The 16862-nt window shown below is 32.3% G+C and overlaps 1 protein-coding gene across 2 annotated transcripts; it reads right to left on the reverse strand.

Annotated features, from left to right (window-relative positions):
* Nucleotides 1–2125: 2125 nt before the first annotated feature.
* On the reverse strand, nucleotides 2126–8636 carry LOC133783047 (probable E3 ubiquitin-protein ligase XBOS32). Of its 2 annotated transcripts, XM_062222571.1 has the most exons (10): nucleotides 7266–8636; nucleotides 7081–7140; nucleotides 6890–6961; nucleotides 6623–6798; nucleotides 6323–6483; nucleotides 5689–5747; nucleotides 5549–5595; nucleotides 4250–4390; nucleotides 3405–3493; nucleotides 2126–2979 (listed from the first exon to the last, which is right to left on the reverse strand). In XM_062222571.1, exons 1-10 carry the CDS (start codon nucleotides 7458–7460, stop codon nucleotides 2438–2440), a joined length of 1542 nt encoding a protein of 513 aa, XP_062078555.1. In that variant the 5' UTR covers nucleotides 7461–8636; the 3' UTR covers nucleotides 2126–2437. The 2 variants fall into 2 exon arrangements, with proteins under 2 accessions (XP_062078555.1, XP_062078557.1); XM_062222573.1 differs by lacking the exon at nucleotides 7266–8636 and having other exon boundaries at nucleotides 6890–6988.
* Between the last annotated feature and the right edge of the window lie 8226 nt (nucleotides 8637–16862).

A 16862-nucleotide genomic window follows, 5' to 3' on the forward strand; every position in this document is an offset into this window, starting at 1 on the left:
TAGTTATAACATTGGTGGCAAAAAGGGGATATATAAAAGGACGTGAGCAGAGATAGGGAGTACTTGAGTACTCTAGGTGTGCAATCCTCGAATGATGCATGTCCATACTCGAGTATGGTAGGTGGCACGTTTTTTGAAAAGATATGTTCAAAAGTTTCCTTCTCATAGGATTCGAACCAACACTTTTGAGGGCACAAAATGTTACACCCAAATTTTGACTTCGTCATAAATGAGTCTCGAAATGTAGGCTCGTAAAGTGTAAGCTCGAAAATGTTAAGTAAGGGCTCAACACTTATATAAATTAACATGTTTTTTCATTTGTTCCTATTGACCACCAAACACCAGTTAAGATGGTTCGAGCTTAAGCATCAAGCTCGAAAGGATGGATCTGCTCCGAAGTATATGAAAGCAATTCGAATCTTCATTGCAAGCTCGAAAAGGTTGATCTTCGAGGGTTAAACTCGATGAAATTGCTGGCTAAGGATGAGGCTAACCAGGATGGTGAGCTTGTGATGTTGGTTGATCTTGAAAGTATGTTCGAAGTCGATAGTCCAGTTTGAGCGTGGTTGTTGTTAGGAAATCCTTATTTCTTGGGTATTTGTTGTAATATGATAATAAATCCCGATTATCATGGGAAATTATGTAATTAATGCATTTATTTGTATTATAACATATTTGAATTGTAACTTCCCGAAATAAAATAGAAGATATTTTGTTAACCAATCTATAAATAGATTGGAAAATTTCATTTGTGGAGACGCACAATTTGGTACTGAGAACACTCTGCAAAACTGCTTTGTAAAAGCTCTAAGAGAAGATGACTAGTCAATAATACCGACTCGTGGACTAGACAGATTTTAATTGCTGAACCACATAAAATTTCGATTATTCTTCTTTATTTTCTTAATTCTGTGTTTAGTGCTTTTCATATTCAAGTTGACGAAAAATGACGTCAACAATACTGATAAAAAATAAAACCCTATATATGTTGAAGAGTACTCTCTCTTCTTTCTCTCGTCGCAAATGAAATAATATTTAATAAAAAAGAAAAGAAAATTTACGAGTTCCCATGATTCTTATTCTTGAGTAAATTTACGTGAATGAGAAGTTAAAAATGTGAGACTGTGATAGATGAGAGAGTCGTCACATTAGTGACAAGTTAAGTCACATTACTCATTTATTCTGCTTTTTTCTTCTCTATCAGTCACCAGAGAGTTCTCATCATAAAATATCACAACCTCCATTCATACCATTATATATGAACTACTCAACCCATCTATCTCTTCAACCCTCCCATTTACATCACTTCACCAAAACTCTCTCCTTCCCAAAACCATATATATTTCGATTCTCTTGTGTCCTCTCAGTTCATCAAACTCTTTCAATGGTGTCTCTTCTCGTTTCAATATGATATTATTATCATCAGGTCAACTACAACCACCACCTCTCCACACCAGCTTTCGATCTCTGCATGCGATCTCATTGTTAGAGGCAAATTTGGTAAAGATATAGCATAATTTGTGATGGTGCTATCCTACTTGAGCTTATTATATAAATATATATATATATATTTTCTTGATCTTGCAAGATTTATTAGATTAGTGTGTAATTTTTTTGTTATTTTTATCTTTATTTTTATTTGTGATTTTTAGGTGTAGTTTAGCCATGAATTTCACCTTTGCAATTGTGATTTATTCCTTCTGAAATATATTGAAATGTAATTATTTTTACTTATAATCTGTCCATTTGATCATTGCACTAGTTTTTTTTGTAATTAAGCCAAAAAGGTGGTTGTTTCATGAAAACGGAATAGATCATACAAGTGTGTTTAAACAGAACATTGAAAAAGACAATAGACCAAGTCAAGAGATAGATAGACTTCACATGAAGATGACATTAAATGTTAGAAGATAGCATGAAAGTAAAAATGCGTACGTAAAACAAATCACATGCATCAAAGTTACGGCAGTTTTTTTCTACACGCAGACTGTTTAACTTGTGAAAATTCAAGGAATTTAATGAATCTTGATGATTTTTTCTGTAATAGTTCCTGACACTATGTATAAATGTAGGTGGATTTAAGTGGTGTAATAAAAAGATCAAAACACAAAATAATGCTCATATGTTGTGAAATATTTCAACTTTATTCTTAAATAAAGATATGAGAACTTGTTTATAAAGAATCCCAGCTGGGAAACGAGACTCAAAAATCAGCTAGCTAACCAAGGCAATATATATTTTTCCTAATCGATGTTGCCTGTGGAGACTCGAATAATATAATAAATATATATATATACACACACGATATAGTTGTTTTTATAAAACAATGCTAGCTATTATCTTAGATAATAGGTGTGAGAAGAAATGAACATGAAAATGAAAAGAACTCATATCATGATAACAAAATATAAGATGCTTAGAGCTTTAGAGGGCAACTTCAGCAGCCACTTCCGGTTGTTACATACTGATTGAGTGCAGAAAACCATGACCTTCTCCCCTCTGAATGAGAAGTTGATCGTCTGAAGCCTGATCTTGAACACCGAGTAGCCAACTGGCTTCGCAAATTCCTATCTACATCGCAAGGAATCAGCGAGGGACTGACGTCTGGTGTGCCCATACAAAAACTTGAATTGAGTTTCATTGATGGGAACCTTTGGCAGCTCAAGGATCTGAAGGAGGATCCGAGAGGGGAGATTCGCGCGCAACGAAACTCAGGTTTGCAAAATGGTGTTGTTAGGGAGGTGGTGGTTGAGTCTGCTAGTGCCTCACTTGTGCATGTACAAAATGTTAGGGACAGACTTGTTCTTGCAATTTCCCTTACTCTAGCTGGTCTTGTGCCTGGTAGCATAGCAAATGAGACTATGCCATTTCGACATAGGGGACAGGCGATTGAGCCTGGTGGTCCATGAGAAACTGCTGTTGCGCAATTTGTGGAGCAAAGGTACAAGGCACATCGTGTGCAGAACTCGTGATCACAACCTGTGTGGCATGATCAGTTCCATTTTGAAATCATTAACTTTGGATATGTAAAATTTTCATGAGAATCTGTTTAATGATTAGCAAGTTTGTTTCATACCAAACACGAAAACAGGGCATGGTTCATTAAATCAAATCATCCTTGGTTTCTAATTAAGACAAACTACGTCGGTTTCTAACATCACTAAGAATTTAAGAGAAACTGCGGTTTTAAAACTTTCATTTGAGGAGAAAACAGAAGAGAAAATCACCTGAATGAGCTGTTATGGCAGCATAAGAAAATCTTAAGTAACACTATAATTCCATTCCACTCATCAAGGGGATGGAAAATTTAAGGTTGGCCGTTGTAAGCAAAGCAAATTGTAGTTCTTATTTAATACTAAAAATGAAATATTAAAAAATGGTTTCGAAAACAAAAACAAGTTTACCTTCTGCAGCAACAGTACACTGCCTTTCTAGGCAGACAACACATGGATCCTGGCATGTCAATGTATCACTATTCCTCCATCCACTTTCTCTGCAAATGGTGGAAAAGGAGAAGAACAAACTTTCAATTAATTACAAACTTGTATAGTAATACAATACTGCTGATATTAATGAGTGGATATTCATCAAATAGTTAAAGGAATTTTTTTTTTAACTTGTCAAAGGGTAAGGCAAATCCGGAAACAAGGGTCAAGTGAGATTTTATATGGATTTCAAAACAAGCCTTGTGTTTGAACAAATATGATGATAATCGCAACTCAGAATGAAATGTGAACTACAATATGCAGTAAGAATAGGTGGAGTACAATTTGTTAATAAGCTGATGCGCACATAGTCAGATAAATAGTAGAATGAAGGATGTAAAGGGGTATTTGGGTAATTGTAGTAATGGCATATTAGTGGTATGATTTAGAGTAGTTTAAATAAGAGAGGGGAATGGAAAGTGGAGATCATGAAAAATGTATTGAATTGAGCTTTGGTCTTTGGAGAGTTTTGGGTCTCTCGAATACCCACTGTTACATTTTACTATCAATATTCAAGAGTAATTCTACCCCTTTTTGCTATATGCTCTTACTGGTTCTTTACATGTTTGTGTGTGAGAATTAGCAGTGAATATCATAAGCATATTCCTAATTTAGGAAATGTCATTTTTCTTAACATGCACAAAAAGGATTCTTTTCTACTCTAATATTCTTTTGTACTCTACAAGGGAGCAGAGCAGAGCAGAAACTACAAGTACTGAGAATAATAAAATACTTGATCAATAGACTAGTACAACTTCACTCACCTAGCTATTTTGACAATGCTCATAAAAGGAAGAGAAAGGTAAGGCGAAAAAAATATATGAGACTGGCTTGGTGGCTGTGTGCTTAGGATTTCCTCAAGTGCATTTCTGTGCCACGAACGAGCAACCATCAACGGTGTCCACCTTTAAGACAATAAAACAAAACATAAGTACATGTAGAGCTGATTAAAATAAGATAAAAAATTGGAGGTATGCTTAAACAAGTTCTATCACAGGTTTTAAGTGAGAAGTAATCCTACTTTTGGATCAATTCATTACAATTGAAATAGAATAGAACATTGAAGAGCTAAGTTAACAGCAAAATATTATTGCATTTGCATGCTTAGACATGAAATCCAGAGTCTAACAATATCATGTACTACGTTGCAGTCACAATCCCTTGAAGCAGATTATATCATACAATACAAGAATTGGGCCATATCAGAACCAGTCAAAAATAAATTACAGGTAATGGACAAGACTAAAGAAAAACTAAAAATTTGGGGATGGAAGGGAGAACAAACAACAATCAAGTTTATGGTACCTCATTATTCTTCATTAATTAGCAGAGCATATGCTAGGAGGAACTCATGCTTAATATGCATATCAAGCCAGCCAAAACAATAAAACTACAGCACATAACAAGTTGACAAGACAGTAAGAAGGTGGTAAGGCTATGCCATAAAAGAGCTCTGAAGTTATTTATGCCCCTCGGGAGTCGGGAGTAAGAAAATGAAGAGAGTGTTGCTGAGATGCCTGTGAGGATTTTTTTTTTTTTTCTTTCACCTGAGGATATTGTGAAAACTATCTACAAATAGATCATTATAAAGTAAACAATGGGACCATGAAGGGAATGGAGTTTAGGCAAAAGCAATGACTATTATTCCAAGTATTTAAAAAGAAATCAACTACTAAAGGACATGCAACAATGAAGGATGCAGTAATAATAAATTTAAGAAAGAAAACAATAACAAACACAATTATTTATGTAATGATGTTTGATTTCATTTTTTTCCAGAAAAAAAATGGCAGAAACTGTTAACATAGTAGTTCATTCTGGTAGACCACTTCATGCCTCCCCTTAGGACATCACTTTAGAGGGGAATATAATCTGTGATGCTTTTAAATCAATGTAATAACCTTCAAGTAAACATGATTCTTGGTACTGTGCATGTAAAATAAAGTGAACCATACCCAAAGGCAGTTTACTCCTAAGAAATTCCCAAAATATTCCAGGTGATATGAAAAAAGAACACGGATTGGTTTTGAAACAACAAAACTAGGGAAAGGAGAAATGCATACCCATTTGCATTTTCAGCATTCAAACTGGCACCTCTGGCTATCAAAATCTGCATAACAATATATTTGAAAAGATTAAAATTACGACATAAATTCCAGTCAAAAGTTAAATAAACTAACTTTATTTATCATTAAATACACACTTGACAACATTGTGCACTTCCACCACATGCTGCATAATGTAGAGCTGTGCTTCCAGCACCTGCAGAGTGACAACAGGGTCGCTTTTATTTGATGTAGTTCAGTACGTAAACTCATACTGGAGAGGCGAGAATGAGAATACTGCTCTAAGTGCTCTTTACACAATTATAAGAACTAAGAAAAGAATAGAAAGGATGAAGATAATAATTAGCCGTTATGAACTATGACTTCGACTACAGAGATGATATAAATTATTGAAAGACATACTAACAAGTAGGCAGAACAAATACGTCCAAGAAAACCCAAAGTCTTGCAGGCAAGTTTGAACTTTGAAATTCTTTTCTCAAGATTTAAAAGGGTCAATGAGAACACTTTTAACTTTGACTTTTGCATCAAGAGATACCGTAAAGTTTACAAGTAAATAACCCAATTTTCATAAAATGTGTCAAAAACAAAGCTCAGAATTGATACTTCTCTGCCAATATATGCTCATTTTATGTATTAAAAGAAATCTTGCTACTGCTGGTATCATTCAATTGTTGGTGACATCATAATCCATAGCAGTAAGGACTATACTCGATTTCCAAGCAAGACAATGGTATAAATGATTAGAAGTAAAAAGATGAAGCAAGTTACCGATTAGGTCGATTGTAGTTCCATCTTCTACAGTTACTACAGAAACAGAACCCCCTAAATCTAGAAGCAATTGTACACTTTCAACGTGACCATTCAATGCAGCCATATGTAGAGCAGTTACCCCTCCATCAGCAGGGCTATTAATTATCTGAGACAAAGCACTAGTATGCACAAAACAGGACAGAAAAGTAACTTAATGGATTACTCAAGCTTGGGAACCAAAAGAAAAACAAAGCTCAAGTAGAGCACATTGGAAAATATTTAAAGAAAAGAGTGTGAGAGAGTCTGAGAAGAACTCACTTCTTATAATAATCTGGATTAGATTCTTCCTTATCTACATTTTTTCTCAGCATTTTACCAAAAACTGGGGAGCTAGGAATATAATCAGCCAGGAGAAGGCGAATACACCGGGTATGACCATTCAAAGCAGCCAAGTGAAGAGCAGTACCCCCATTCAGATAATCAGCTCTATGAATCTAAAGTTAGGTTGCCCAGAAACTCATCACCAATCTTATCTATCAAATAAGATTTATAAAACTTTGCAAGGAATGGTAATAAAAGTCTTACATTAGCTTTGAAAAGAATGAGAATCAGAACAACTTCCCAGTGACCATGTTGACAAGCTTGCATCAAAGCAGTCTATTCACCAAAATGTAAACCACAATTCTGTAATCTTCATGAGATACGAAGAATCTAATATATAGACATAAAAGTAAAAGCTTTTAGAAGTAAAGTTTATGTGAAGGTTTGAATGTTACCTGCCCACGATAATTCCTAAGATTGATATCTACTCCAGACTCAATCAAAAGAGAGACTACCTAAGAACATAGAGAAATACAATCACTATCACAACAACAATGCAAACTTTCGAACATATAATTATATCTATATATTTATACATGAAGAACAATCACAGCAGACTAAATTAGATTGCAGAAATTACCTCATGATGTCCCTGAGCTGCAGAATAATGAAGAGGGGAATTACGAACACCAAAAGTGGAGTACCTCACCAACCTTGGATTACATTCCAACAAAGCCTTGGCTTCTTGAAGGTCTCCATCTCTAGCTGCTGAAACTAAACGCTCCCCAGATGCTGAACATCCAAAGGAATTCCCCACAATGCTTAGAAATTTCATTGACACAGTACCTCAAAAGTAATGGTTATTGTCTTATAGCTTTCTTCTGGCTGAGTAGAAAGAGCTCCTTATATCTCTTAAATGGAACATTAAAAGGGAACAACCAATTCCTTAATCCATCCCAAAGTTTTCGATAAGGGTACTAAAAAATATGAATAAAAAAGTAATCTTTCTGTGTAACAAAATTCGTCCTTTGCACCAACTAACTACCCTCCCACAGCAGTTTTTTTATCTCGTACATACGAAAGCTATTTGGTTATATCGGTTAGGACCTCACTAACCATATAATTCCTAACGAGAGAGAGAGAGAGAGAGAGAGAGAGAGAGAGAGAGAGTAATGTGTTCTCTAATCAAATAAAAAATAAAGCAACAGACAGAACAAGAAGAAGAAGAAGAAGAGATTTTGACAACAATGTCAATGAGTTAAAGAATAAATTAATATCGTAAACTTCGAGAAACCAAACAAAAGAAAACAAAAGAGCAATCCAATCTCTTTTCCAAAGAAACTCCAAAATGTTCTATCCTACAAAAAAGTCAGACTCAATTCCAAAACTTTCTCCCAGAGAGAATCATAATCTCAGAAACCCATTACAATCTAACCTAGTCATGAAAGAATAAGAATCTTGTTCTGGTCCCCAGATATTCCCTGGAAGAAAAAAAAAAGAGCCTAAAATCTTCAATACCCACATCGAGATTTCCCCTCAAAAGTAAGAATCTCCAGTACCCATTTGCAGATATGAGTTGGAGAATCAAAATCAGCAAAACCCCAGATAGAATAACACCTTGGTTTTGGATATATCCGATGATCCAGCTTTAGAATGAAAGAAAAGAAATTGACCAAGAAAGATGTACACAGTAGTAGAATGGAATGGAATGCAATGGATTAGACAAAGAGGAGCAATATATGTATGTATGTATATATATAAATGATTACATAATCTCTGAAAATATGGCTATAAAAATGGGAAAATAAATTAAAGGGGGTGAAAATGAAATAAAAGAGGGAAGGTGTTTAATGTTTATTTGGGACAAGAACCCTTTTACAGCATCGTCCTCAATCTCAATTTCAACCTCAACAAACAACAGCCAGCAAGAAAAGCGTGTCTCCATGATTGGATATTATTACGCAGTCAACTCGGTAGTTGGCTTCTTCTTTTCTTTCTATTATCTTTCTCTCTCTTAAGTGGGAATTTTTTTTTCTTTTACATGCTTCTCTCACAAAAAATAAATATATAAACAAAGGTCAGCTCTTTATTCTCTGCTAATAAGTGGTCAATTGCCCAAAGTCCACAATTATTAAATTTTTTATTTTTACTTGTAAAATGAATAAAGAGAGGATGTTTTATTGTGTTTAATATGATTTGGAGTGGATTGTTTCTTTTGACTACTCCCCATTTGTGTTGTTCATGTTTGATTGAGATGAAAGAAATGAAATGAAACAAAAAAATTTAATATTATTTTTAAGGAGGAATTTTTTTTTTTACTCTAACTATAACATTTGTAAATTTTTGCTTTCTTAATTTTTTTTACTTGGTAAAAATACTCTCAAACTCGGTGAGATTCATTCATGATGCCTTTAAGAGATTCTGTGATTCTTCAGGTCTCTCAGCGAATAAATCAAAATCTAATATCTTCTTTGGAGGCGTTATAGATGAAGCTAAACTCAAGATTCTTGATCTTATGCAAATGGATGAAGGTACTTTCCCTTTGAAGTACTTAGGTGTTCATCTTAGGCCTACTAAATGGCAGGCTGTTGATTGTGGGGTGATTTTGGACAAATTGCACAAGAATCTTAACTGCTGGGCGAGTAGGAACCTTTCCTTTGGCGGGCGGGCTCAGCTTATTCATTCAGTGCTGCTTGGTATTCGGAACTTTTGGATGAGCATCTTCATTCTGCCTTCCAAAGTCACAACTGCTATTGATAAATGTTGTCGCAATTTCCTTTGGGGTTCTAGAGGAAATAGGAGTAAGTTTCATCTCCCGTCTTGGGAGAAGGTGTGCCTTCCGAAAAATTTGGGTGGAATTGGCTTTCGTGAAGGCAAGAAGTGGAATGTAGCTGTGATGGCTAAGTATATTTGGGCCTCTTCTAGTAAGCAAGATTGTCTTTGGGTTAAATGGATTAATTCCATTTATCTTAAAAATCATACTATATGGAGTATTCCTTTTAAGCAAGATATGAGTTGGTACTTCAAGAAGCTTCTCAAAGTAAGGCAGTCTACTGACTATCATTCTTTGCAGCTTGCTGAAAAGGGAGGGAAGTTTAGAGTTAAGAAGTTTTATTCGTCCATGATTTCTGCTCAAAGAGTTATATATGCAGAGACGGTTTGGAATAAACTCATTGTGGCCAAGCATAGATTTATCTATTGGCAGATTTTTAACTCTCAATTGCTGACCAGAGATCACTTGAGCCGCTTCATTCCTATCATATCCTCTCTTTGTCCTGTTTGTGATCTGGTCTTAGAATCACATAGTCACCTCTTTTTGGACTGTCTCTTTTCCCGAAGGCTTTTTGGGGAAATTAGCAGCTGGCTTGGGGTCTTTAAGTGGTCGACTTCTCAGGTGGAGCTCCAGGATTGGTGCCTTTCTGCTACACGAGGCTTGAAGCACCAGATTCTCAATGCTGTTCTTGTAGCTACTTTGTATTTCATTTGGAAAAACAGAAACAATTGTATTTTTGAATTAGCTTGCTTTACTACCAGTATTGTTAGTTCTGAAATTAGGAAAGTAGTTAAATGTAGAATCTTGGGTTTGGGTCTTTTTAGAGCTAGCAAAATGGACAGTTATTTGATCAATATTGTAGAGGGCTGGTAGCTGCTTCTCCTTGAGTTCAGCGGCTGTTTCTTTAGCTGCTGTTCTCTTTGTTTCAGCAGCTTTTGCTTTGTTCTGTTTTGTATCTGTTGGTTTTGAATAATAGATTTCTTCTCTTGTTCAAAAAAAAAAAAAAACTCTCAAACTATAACTTTTATAGATTTTTGCCAAGTCTTTCCAAAATAATAATGATTTGATGACGTGGCAGTAACAAAAATATTAAAAGTTAATTTTTATTAATCACTTGATTTTAAATTGGAAAAATAAATAAAAATCATTTTAAAAAATTAAAATTTATATTTCTAAACTAAATTAAATTAAAAACTCAACTAAATCTATATTTTTAATGTAGATAATTAAACACATTTAGAAAACAATCAAGCAAAAAATTAAATATTTTAATTTAGTTTAGTTCAAAGTATAATTTAGTTTATAAATATTGAGTTTATTTTTTAAAATTAAATTTGGATTAAAAGTTATTTATGTTTATTGATTTTTTATTCATTGGAATTTATATAATTTAATAAATATAAAAATAAGTTGTTATTAATTTTTTATTTTTTAAAATGACTTTTATTTATTTTTCTAATTTAAAATCAATTAACAAATACAAATAATAATTTTAATATTTTTTTAACTGTCACATCATCAAACCATTACTATTTTAGACGGAATAGACAAAAGTCTACAAGTGCTATACTTCAGGGGGTATTTTTGCCAAGTAAAAAATTTGGATGACAAAATTCTACAAGTGCTATAGTTTGGGGACAACAAAAAAGTATTTTGTCATATTTTTAATTAATTGGAATAATTATTTCACTAGAATAAATTTTCCACTCTTTTAGTAAAATTATTGGTATTTAAAAAAATAGAAAGAAAGAACATTCTATTATATAATAATTATTTTATTTTAAAAAAATAAGAATATAGTCATTTAGTACCTTGTATTTTAACAAAATACAATTTTGGTATCCAATGTTATTGATAATAATTATTAAGTATTTTGTAATTTGAAATTGTACATACTTTGTACCTTATGTTATCTATAATGATCATTAGGTACTCTGCAATTTGAAAATCATTATAAAATAGTACCATGTTATTCATGGGAATATACTCGTCTAATACTCTATAACGTGTGACCAAATTTGAGTTTTGAGTATCAAAATATGTATAATTTTAAATTATAAAGTACTCAAGGACCATTATTAGAAAGATAAGATATCACCTTTGCAATTCATCAAAACCCTATATATTGAATAAATAAACTATTCATCTTAAATTACATTGTAGAACAATATAAAATAAAAAACAAACATTTCAGGCTCAAAATGGAAATTCCACCAAGCTGAAGAGAGCATTTTTCTATTTTTTATTCTATTCATATTTTCATTCTATTTTTTCTATCTTCATCAAACAAATGGAGCCTAAATTTTTCTAATTTAGAATTACTTAGGGTCTGATTGGTTCGCGATTAGAAAACTATATTTTTTAAAACTGAGATTCTGAAATGAAAATATGAATTTAGTGACTAAAAACATATTTATGAAAATGTGATTAGTTTAATGTCACTAAACTGTTTTTGAGTTTTAAAAAACTAAATCTGTATTTGGTAGAGAAGAGGAGAGCAAAGAAAAAGTGAAGATTAAGATATTGATTTTAAGATTTTGGAAGAAAATTTCAAAAAACGAAGAAAACTTGAAATCTTTGTGTTCTATCTTACAACACAAAATTAAATTCTTAATTTGGATTTTATTTCAAAAAATAACCTACCATTAAGAGATTTTTGTGGGTCCCATGTACTTTAAGCTTTCAAGTTTATAAAATTGTATCCAAATTCATTACCAATAAGAGCCTTAATTATTTGACTATTAGTTGAGGTGTCCAAAAAAATACTCTAAATACTTTTATTTCTTTATAATGCAGCAAAAAGTAGCTTAGTGAGTTGGTGATATACCTATCAAACATGTTACCAAAGTAAAAATAATTGGACTAGTGGCTCTTTATTGTGTTTTTTATTTTTTAGAAAAGTCTTTGTCATAGAGAAACTTAAAAAAAAAATATGCTCTCAAACATCACTCTCTACTTTAAATTATTTTAGTTTATACATGATAAGCTCTAATTTTCTACACACAAAAAATTCTTCTTATATCATGGAAGCACATATATATATATATATATATATATATAAATATATATATTATATTTATATCCTACATACGTATTTCACATCAATAATTTTTCAACGATGTATTAACAAGTTTTTTTTACTAGCACTCTTGAAGTTTTTGGTAAGAATAATGATATAAACATCGAACTGATTAATCAATATTATTTACATAGTCATTTTAAAATTATCTAAAAATGAAATATCTATAAATAGTTCTTAAATGATTTTTCAATTGTCATTTGTTGGCACTTCAATCTTGTATTTTTATAGAAATATTCAATAATTCACTACTACAAAAAAAGGCAAAGTAAGTCCTAAAAAAGTTTTTAGGACTCGCAGGGCGCGAGTTCTCTATTTGAGAGCCTTAAAAAATGAGATATTTTAGGACTCGCATTGTGAGTCCTAAAAAGTTTTATTTTAAATTTTTAAAAAATTAATTGGTAGCCAAAGCTTTCGCCGGAGCTCCGACGTTGACGGTGGCGCCACCACCCCACGGTGGTGGTTCGGGAAAACGAAGATTGGGCATCGAAGCCCAAGTCTCGGGGAGCGTCGTGGAGGTGGTGGTTCTTCTTGGAAAGGCCTAGAATGGCCGGATTTGCAGTATGATTTATCGGACCTCTATGGACTCTAGCGAACGTCGACTTCCAATTCCGATGACTATTGAGTTCAATCCTTTGGTGGGTTTTGATACCCAAAGCACAAGGAATGCAGTGGTGGTGTTCGTTTGCGTCGGGGTGGCTCGAGGCGGTCAGAAAAACACTTGGAAGTATTTGGGAAACTTAGCACCACTACGACTTCGAACGGCTCTAGGCGGTGGAGGATGGCGCGTGTGGCGCTGGACTCGAGAGGGTCAAAGGTCGGCAACCTTCTGCGTCCATTGGTCCAAAGCATGTCGATGGTAGACGGTGGCAGGGAGGCGGTCGGGGCCTCGTATTGACTCAAGCAAGAGAGAGAGAGAGGGGAAGGAGGTGGCTCCTTGTTTTCTTCTTCATTTGTGTGCTGACGATAAATGGTGCCCTAATATAGCCCAATTTGAAAATGATAGAATTTTTTGTCATTTTTTACTTAAAATTTTTTAGGACACACTTTGGGAGCCATTATTACTCTTTTAGGATACCCAAAGTGAGCCCCTAAAAATCACCACTCTTAAATTTCCAATTCAGGTTTTTTAGGACCCACATATGTTTTTAGGAGACACATTGTAAATCCTAAAATGTGTTTTTAAGGACTCTTGATGAGAGTCCTAAAAACTCTAGGGACTTTTGTTTAAAAAAAATAAAACTTTTAGAACATACATCGGTTTTTAGGGCTCGCACCATGTGTCATAAAAGAAATTATTTAAGGACTCTCAATGAGTGTCCTAAAACATCCAGGAGTTGCTTTTAGGACTCGCATCTAAGTGAGTGACCTAAAAAAATATCCTAAAAAGCTAGTTTTGTAGTACTGATTGTTTAATAACAATTCAATATCAGTTGGATGGTAATATATGATGGAAGTTTAGTAGTTTTTTTTTTAGGTTTTAAGTAAAAGTATTTGTTGACAATTCAATTAAAATTTATTACTTTTTTCGAATATCCCTCACTCTCATTGAACAATTCATATTTATAGAGGTTTTTCTTTTCTTAAAATATAACAATAAAAGGAACACAAAAATTCAAAATTTGTTTTTCTAGCAAATTGTCACATGATAACTCACTATTATTGTTAGGAAAACTATTTTAAATATGTACTGCTTATAATATTTTAAGATATGAATTACTTTAAAATTTGTTCTCTAAACCAAGATTCAACCAAACAAGGCACAACATATTCAAGAATGCTTGATAATGATTCTTGGATCAATAATACTAATAAATTAACACTTATATTAAGATCAAATTTTAAATTGATAATTAAATTATACAAAAGTTGACCACTCTTGGCTAATATGTGGTCACCCCCTCATGGACACTTTTGAAGAATTGGTTAATTGATTGAGTCCACATCCACAATGATAATAATAATAATAATAATAAATAAATAAAGAGGGCATGAGAGAATGTGATAACCACTAATGAAGGCAAAAGAGGATACATTACAAATACAATTAATTTTCTGCCACTTTTGAGTAAGAATTAAAGGCAAATAAATAAAAATGGTTGTCCTCTCCATTAATAAAATAGTAAAATAAAAGGCTCATTTTAAGTTTAACCGCACATGTTAAAGGTAATCATAGTGACCATAAATGTGCATTTTGGTTAGGTATATCTCTATATGGTGGGGTGGGGTGGGGTACTCGGAATCTTAGCCTTTTCTATGTTTAAACTATAATTTGTTCTTCCTTTAAATAATGATATCAATAATAGTAATTATTTATATGGGGAACAATCGCTGTGGTGAATCAACACACACATTGATATGTTATGATGCAATTTTTTTTACACGATTGTATTTGTTGTAGTTACTATAAACCTCTTAATGTTTTTAGGGAAATTCTAAATAAATAGTTTAGGGTGTTAAAAATAGGGTCCAAACAAAGTATTGAGTTTGGTAGTACTGAAATTCTATTTTCAACATCTTAAATTATTCAACATTTTTTAGAAAAATGTACAAAAGATTTGTTATGACTATAATGAATATTGTCATGAAAAAAAATTGGAGTCTTTTTCTCCTTTATCTAATATGTAAAAATATATAATTTATTATACTAAACAATTCGCAATAATAGTGTATAAAAAATGTGACCACCATAGTAATTTCCTATTTATATATACCATTTTTTTAATTAACTTAAAAATAAGAAGAATTGAGAGTTTAATGTTCATAGAAAACCATGTACATTTTAGTTAATTTTGAAGAAAATCTTTGCTTTCTAAAGATTTTAAAAGAAGCTCTTATTATAATTAAAACTCTTAAATTTATCCAAGTTATCAAACGGTTAATGTTCATAGAAATTATATTTGATGAAAAACTTTGTCCATCGAAGATTAATAAAGATATTCCATTTTTTTCATATTAAAAATCTTAAATATAAGGGAACGTGTTATTATTTAGTAATAATCTTTAGTCACAACATTATTTTTTGTAATTAAATGTTATTTTTAATTACAGCAAAAAAATAATATTTGCGACTAATAAAAAACAATACTTAGTTATAAATTATCACTAATATAGTTTTATATAATTATAAATTTTATTGCGACTAAAAAATATATATTTAATCACTACAAATTATATTTTTTGTGTGAATAATATTTTGAGGTGACATTTTTTAATGATATTTTTTAGTCATAAAATTTTCACCAATATTAATTACATAAAATAAAATATATGTTGCGACTAAAAGTAAGATTATTTTTAGTATGATCACATAAGTATAAAATGTTAATAAAAACGTGATATAATTTAGGAAAAAAATAAGAAATAAGAAATATCAATAATGAGCAATAATTAATTATATTAAAATATCTATTGAACATGAACCTCCAAACTTAATCACGATCGGAGTTGGCTATGGTCTTTTGAAAGTAGTCGCACAAAAAGTTTTGACCACATTATTAACTTGTTCAACTCAATATTTATATATATATATATATAAATAAATATATATTTACATTTTGCTTTGATATTTAAAAAAAAAATTCTATATTCAAAATACAAACATATATAAATTATTTCACAACCATTATATATACTAGATAGAAGCAATCTGCGATGTACGTTTGTTTTGTTTTAAAATTGTAAACGTTGTCTATAATTTTAATAAAAACTAATTTATTTTAATATATATATAATAGAATAAATTATAGTTCTATAATATATGTTCCCGAAGAAAACATGATTACCAATAACAACATTCATTTGATTAACTCCTACCAATTTTTTCCAAAATCCATTACTCCTTTTACCCGGTCCATTAAAGCTCTCATCAAACCATCCTACAAAGCCCCAAAAGAGTATATCCAAGCTTCTAAATTTAGTGAGTGTCAATTGAGACCTACTCCTGAGGTCCAATTCGTTACTTTACAAATCTCTCATGAATTTATTCCCCAATGGATTGCGCAAGGATTCACCCATATTCATTTGGTATCATTCGCTTAGCTATTTCCCTTCATGGCAGAAAGGGTCTTCCAATCGGCTGCCGAATGGGTCTGCTCGACACCCGATTGAGGAAATACCAACATGCAAGCATTGCAACCATAGAAACTACATTAAACACATGAACAATAATAACTACATTGTTCCCTATATTTAATATGTCTCTCAAAGACAATCGCTTGTGTTACACCCAAATTTCAAGCATGAGGAATTATGATACCGAAATCTAGGCTCGTTAGGTGTAAACACGAAATATGCACAGTCCTCATATGATCCTCCAGACAGATAGTCTAGTTGTAAATGACGATCTCATGAGCTCGAGTGGTATGTAGCTTCGAAGATGCTTC

The sequence above is a fragment of the Humulus lupulus genome, chromosome 6, assembly GCF_963169125.1.
Source record: "Humulus lupulus chromosome 6, drHumLupu1.1, whole genome shotgun sequence".
Lineage (NCBI taxonomy): Eukaryota > Viridiplantae > Streptophyta > Magnoliopsida > Rosales > Cannabaceae > Humulus > Humulus lupulus.

Bases quoted from the DNA above. Each gene is read 5' to 3' on its own strand.
- LOC133783047 (XM_062222571.1), bottom strand. From the start codon at position 7,460: ATGAAATTTCTAAGCATTGTGGGGAATTCCTTTGGATGTTCAGCATCT. The intron at 6,799-6,889 runs GTAAGACTTTTA...ACCTAACTTTAG, and splicing joins TCATTCTTTTCAAAGCTAAT to ATTCATAGAGCTGATTATCT. The intron at 5,596-5,688 runs GTGTGTATTTAA...ATTGTTATGCAG, and splicing joins GAAGTGCACAATGTTGTCAA to ATTTTGATAGCCAGAGGTGC.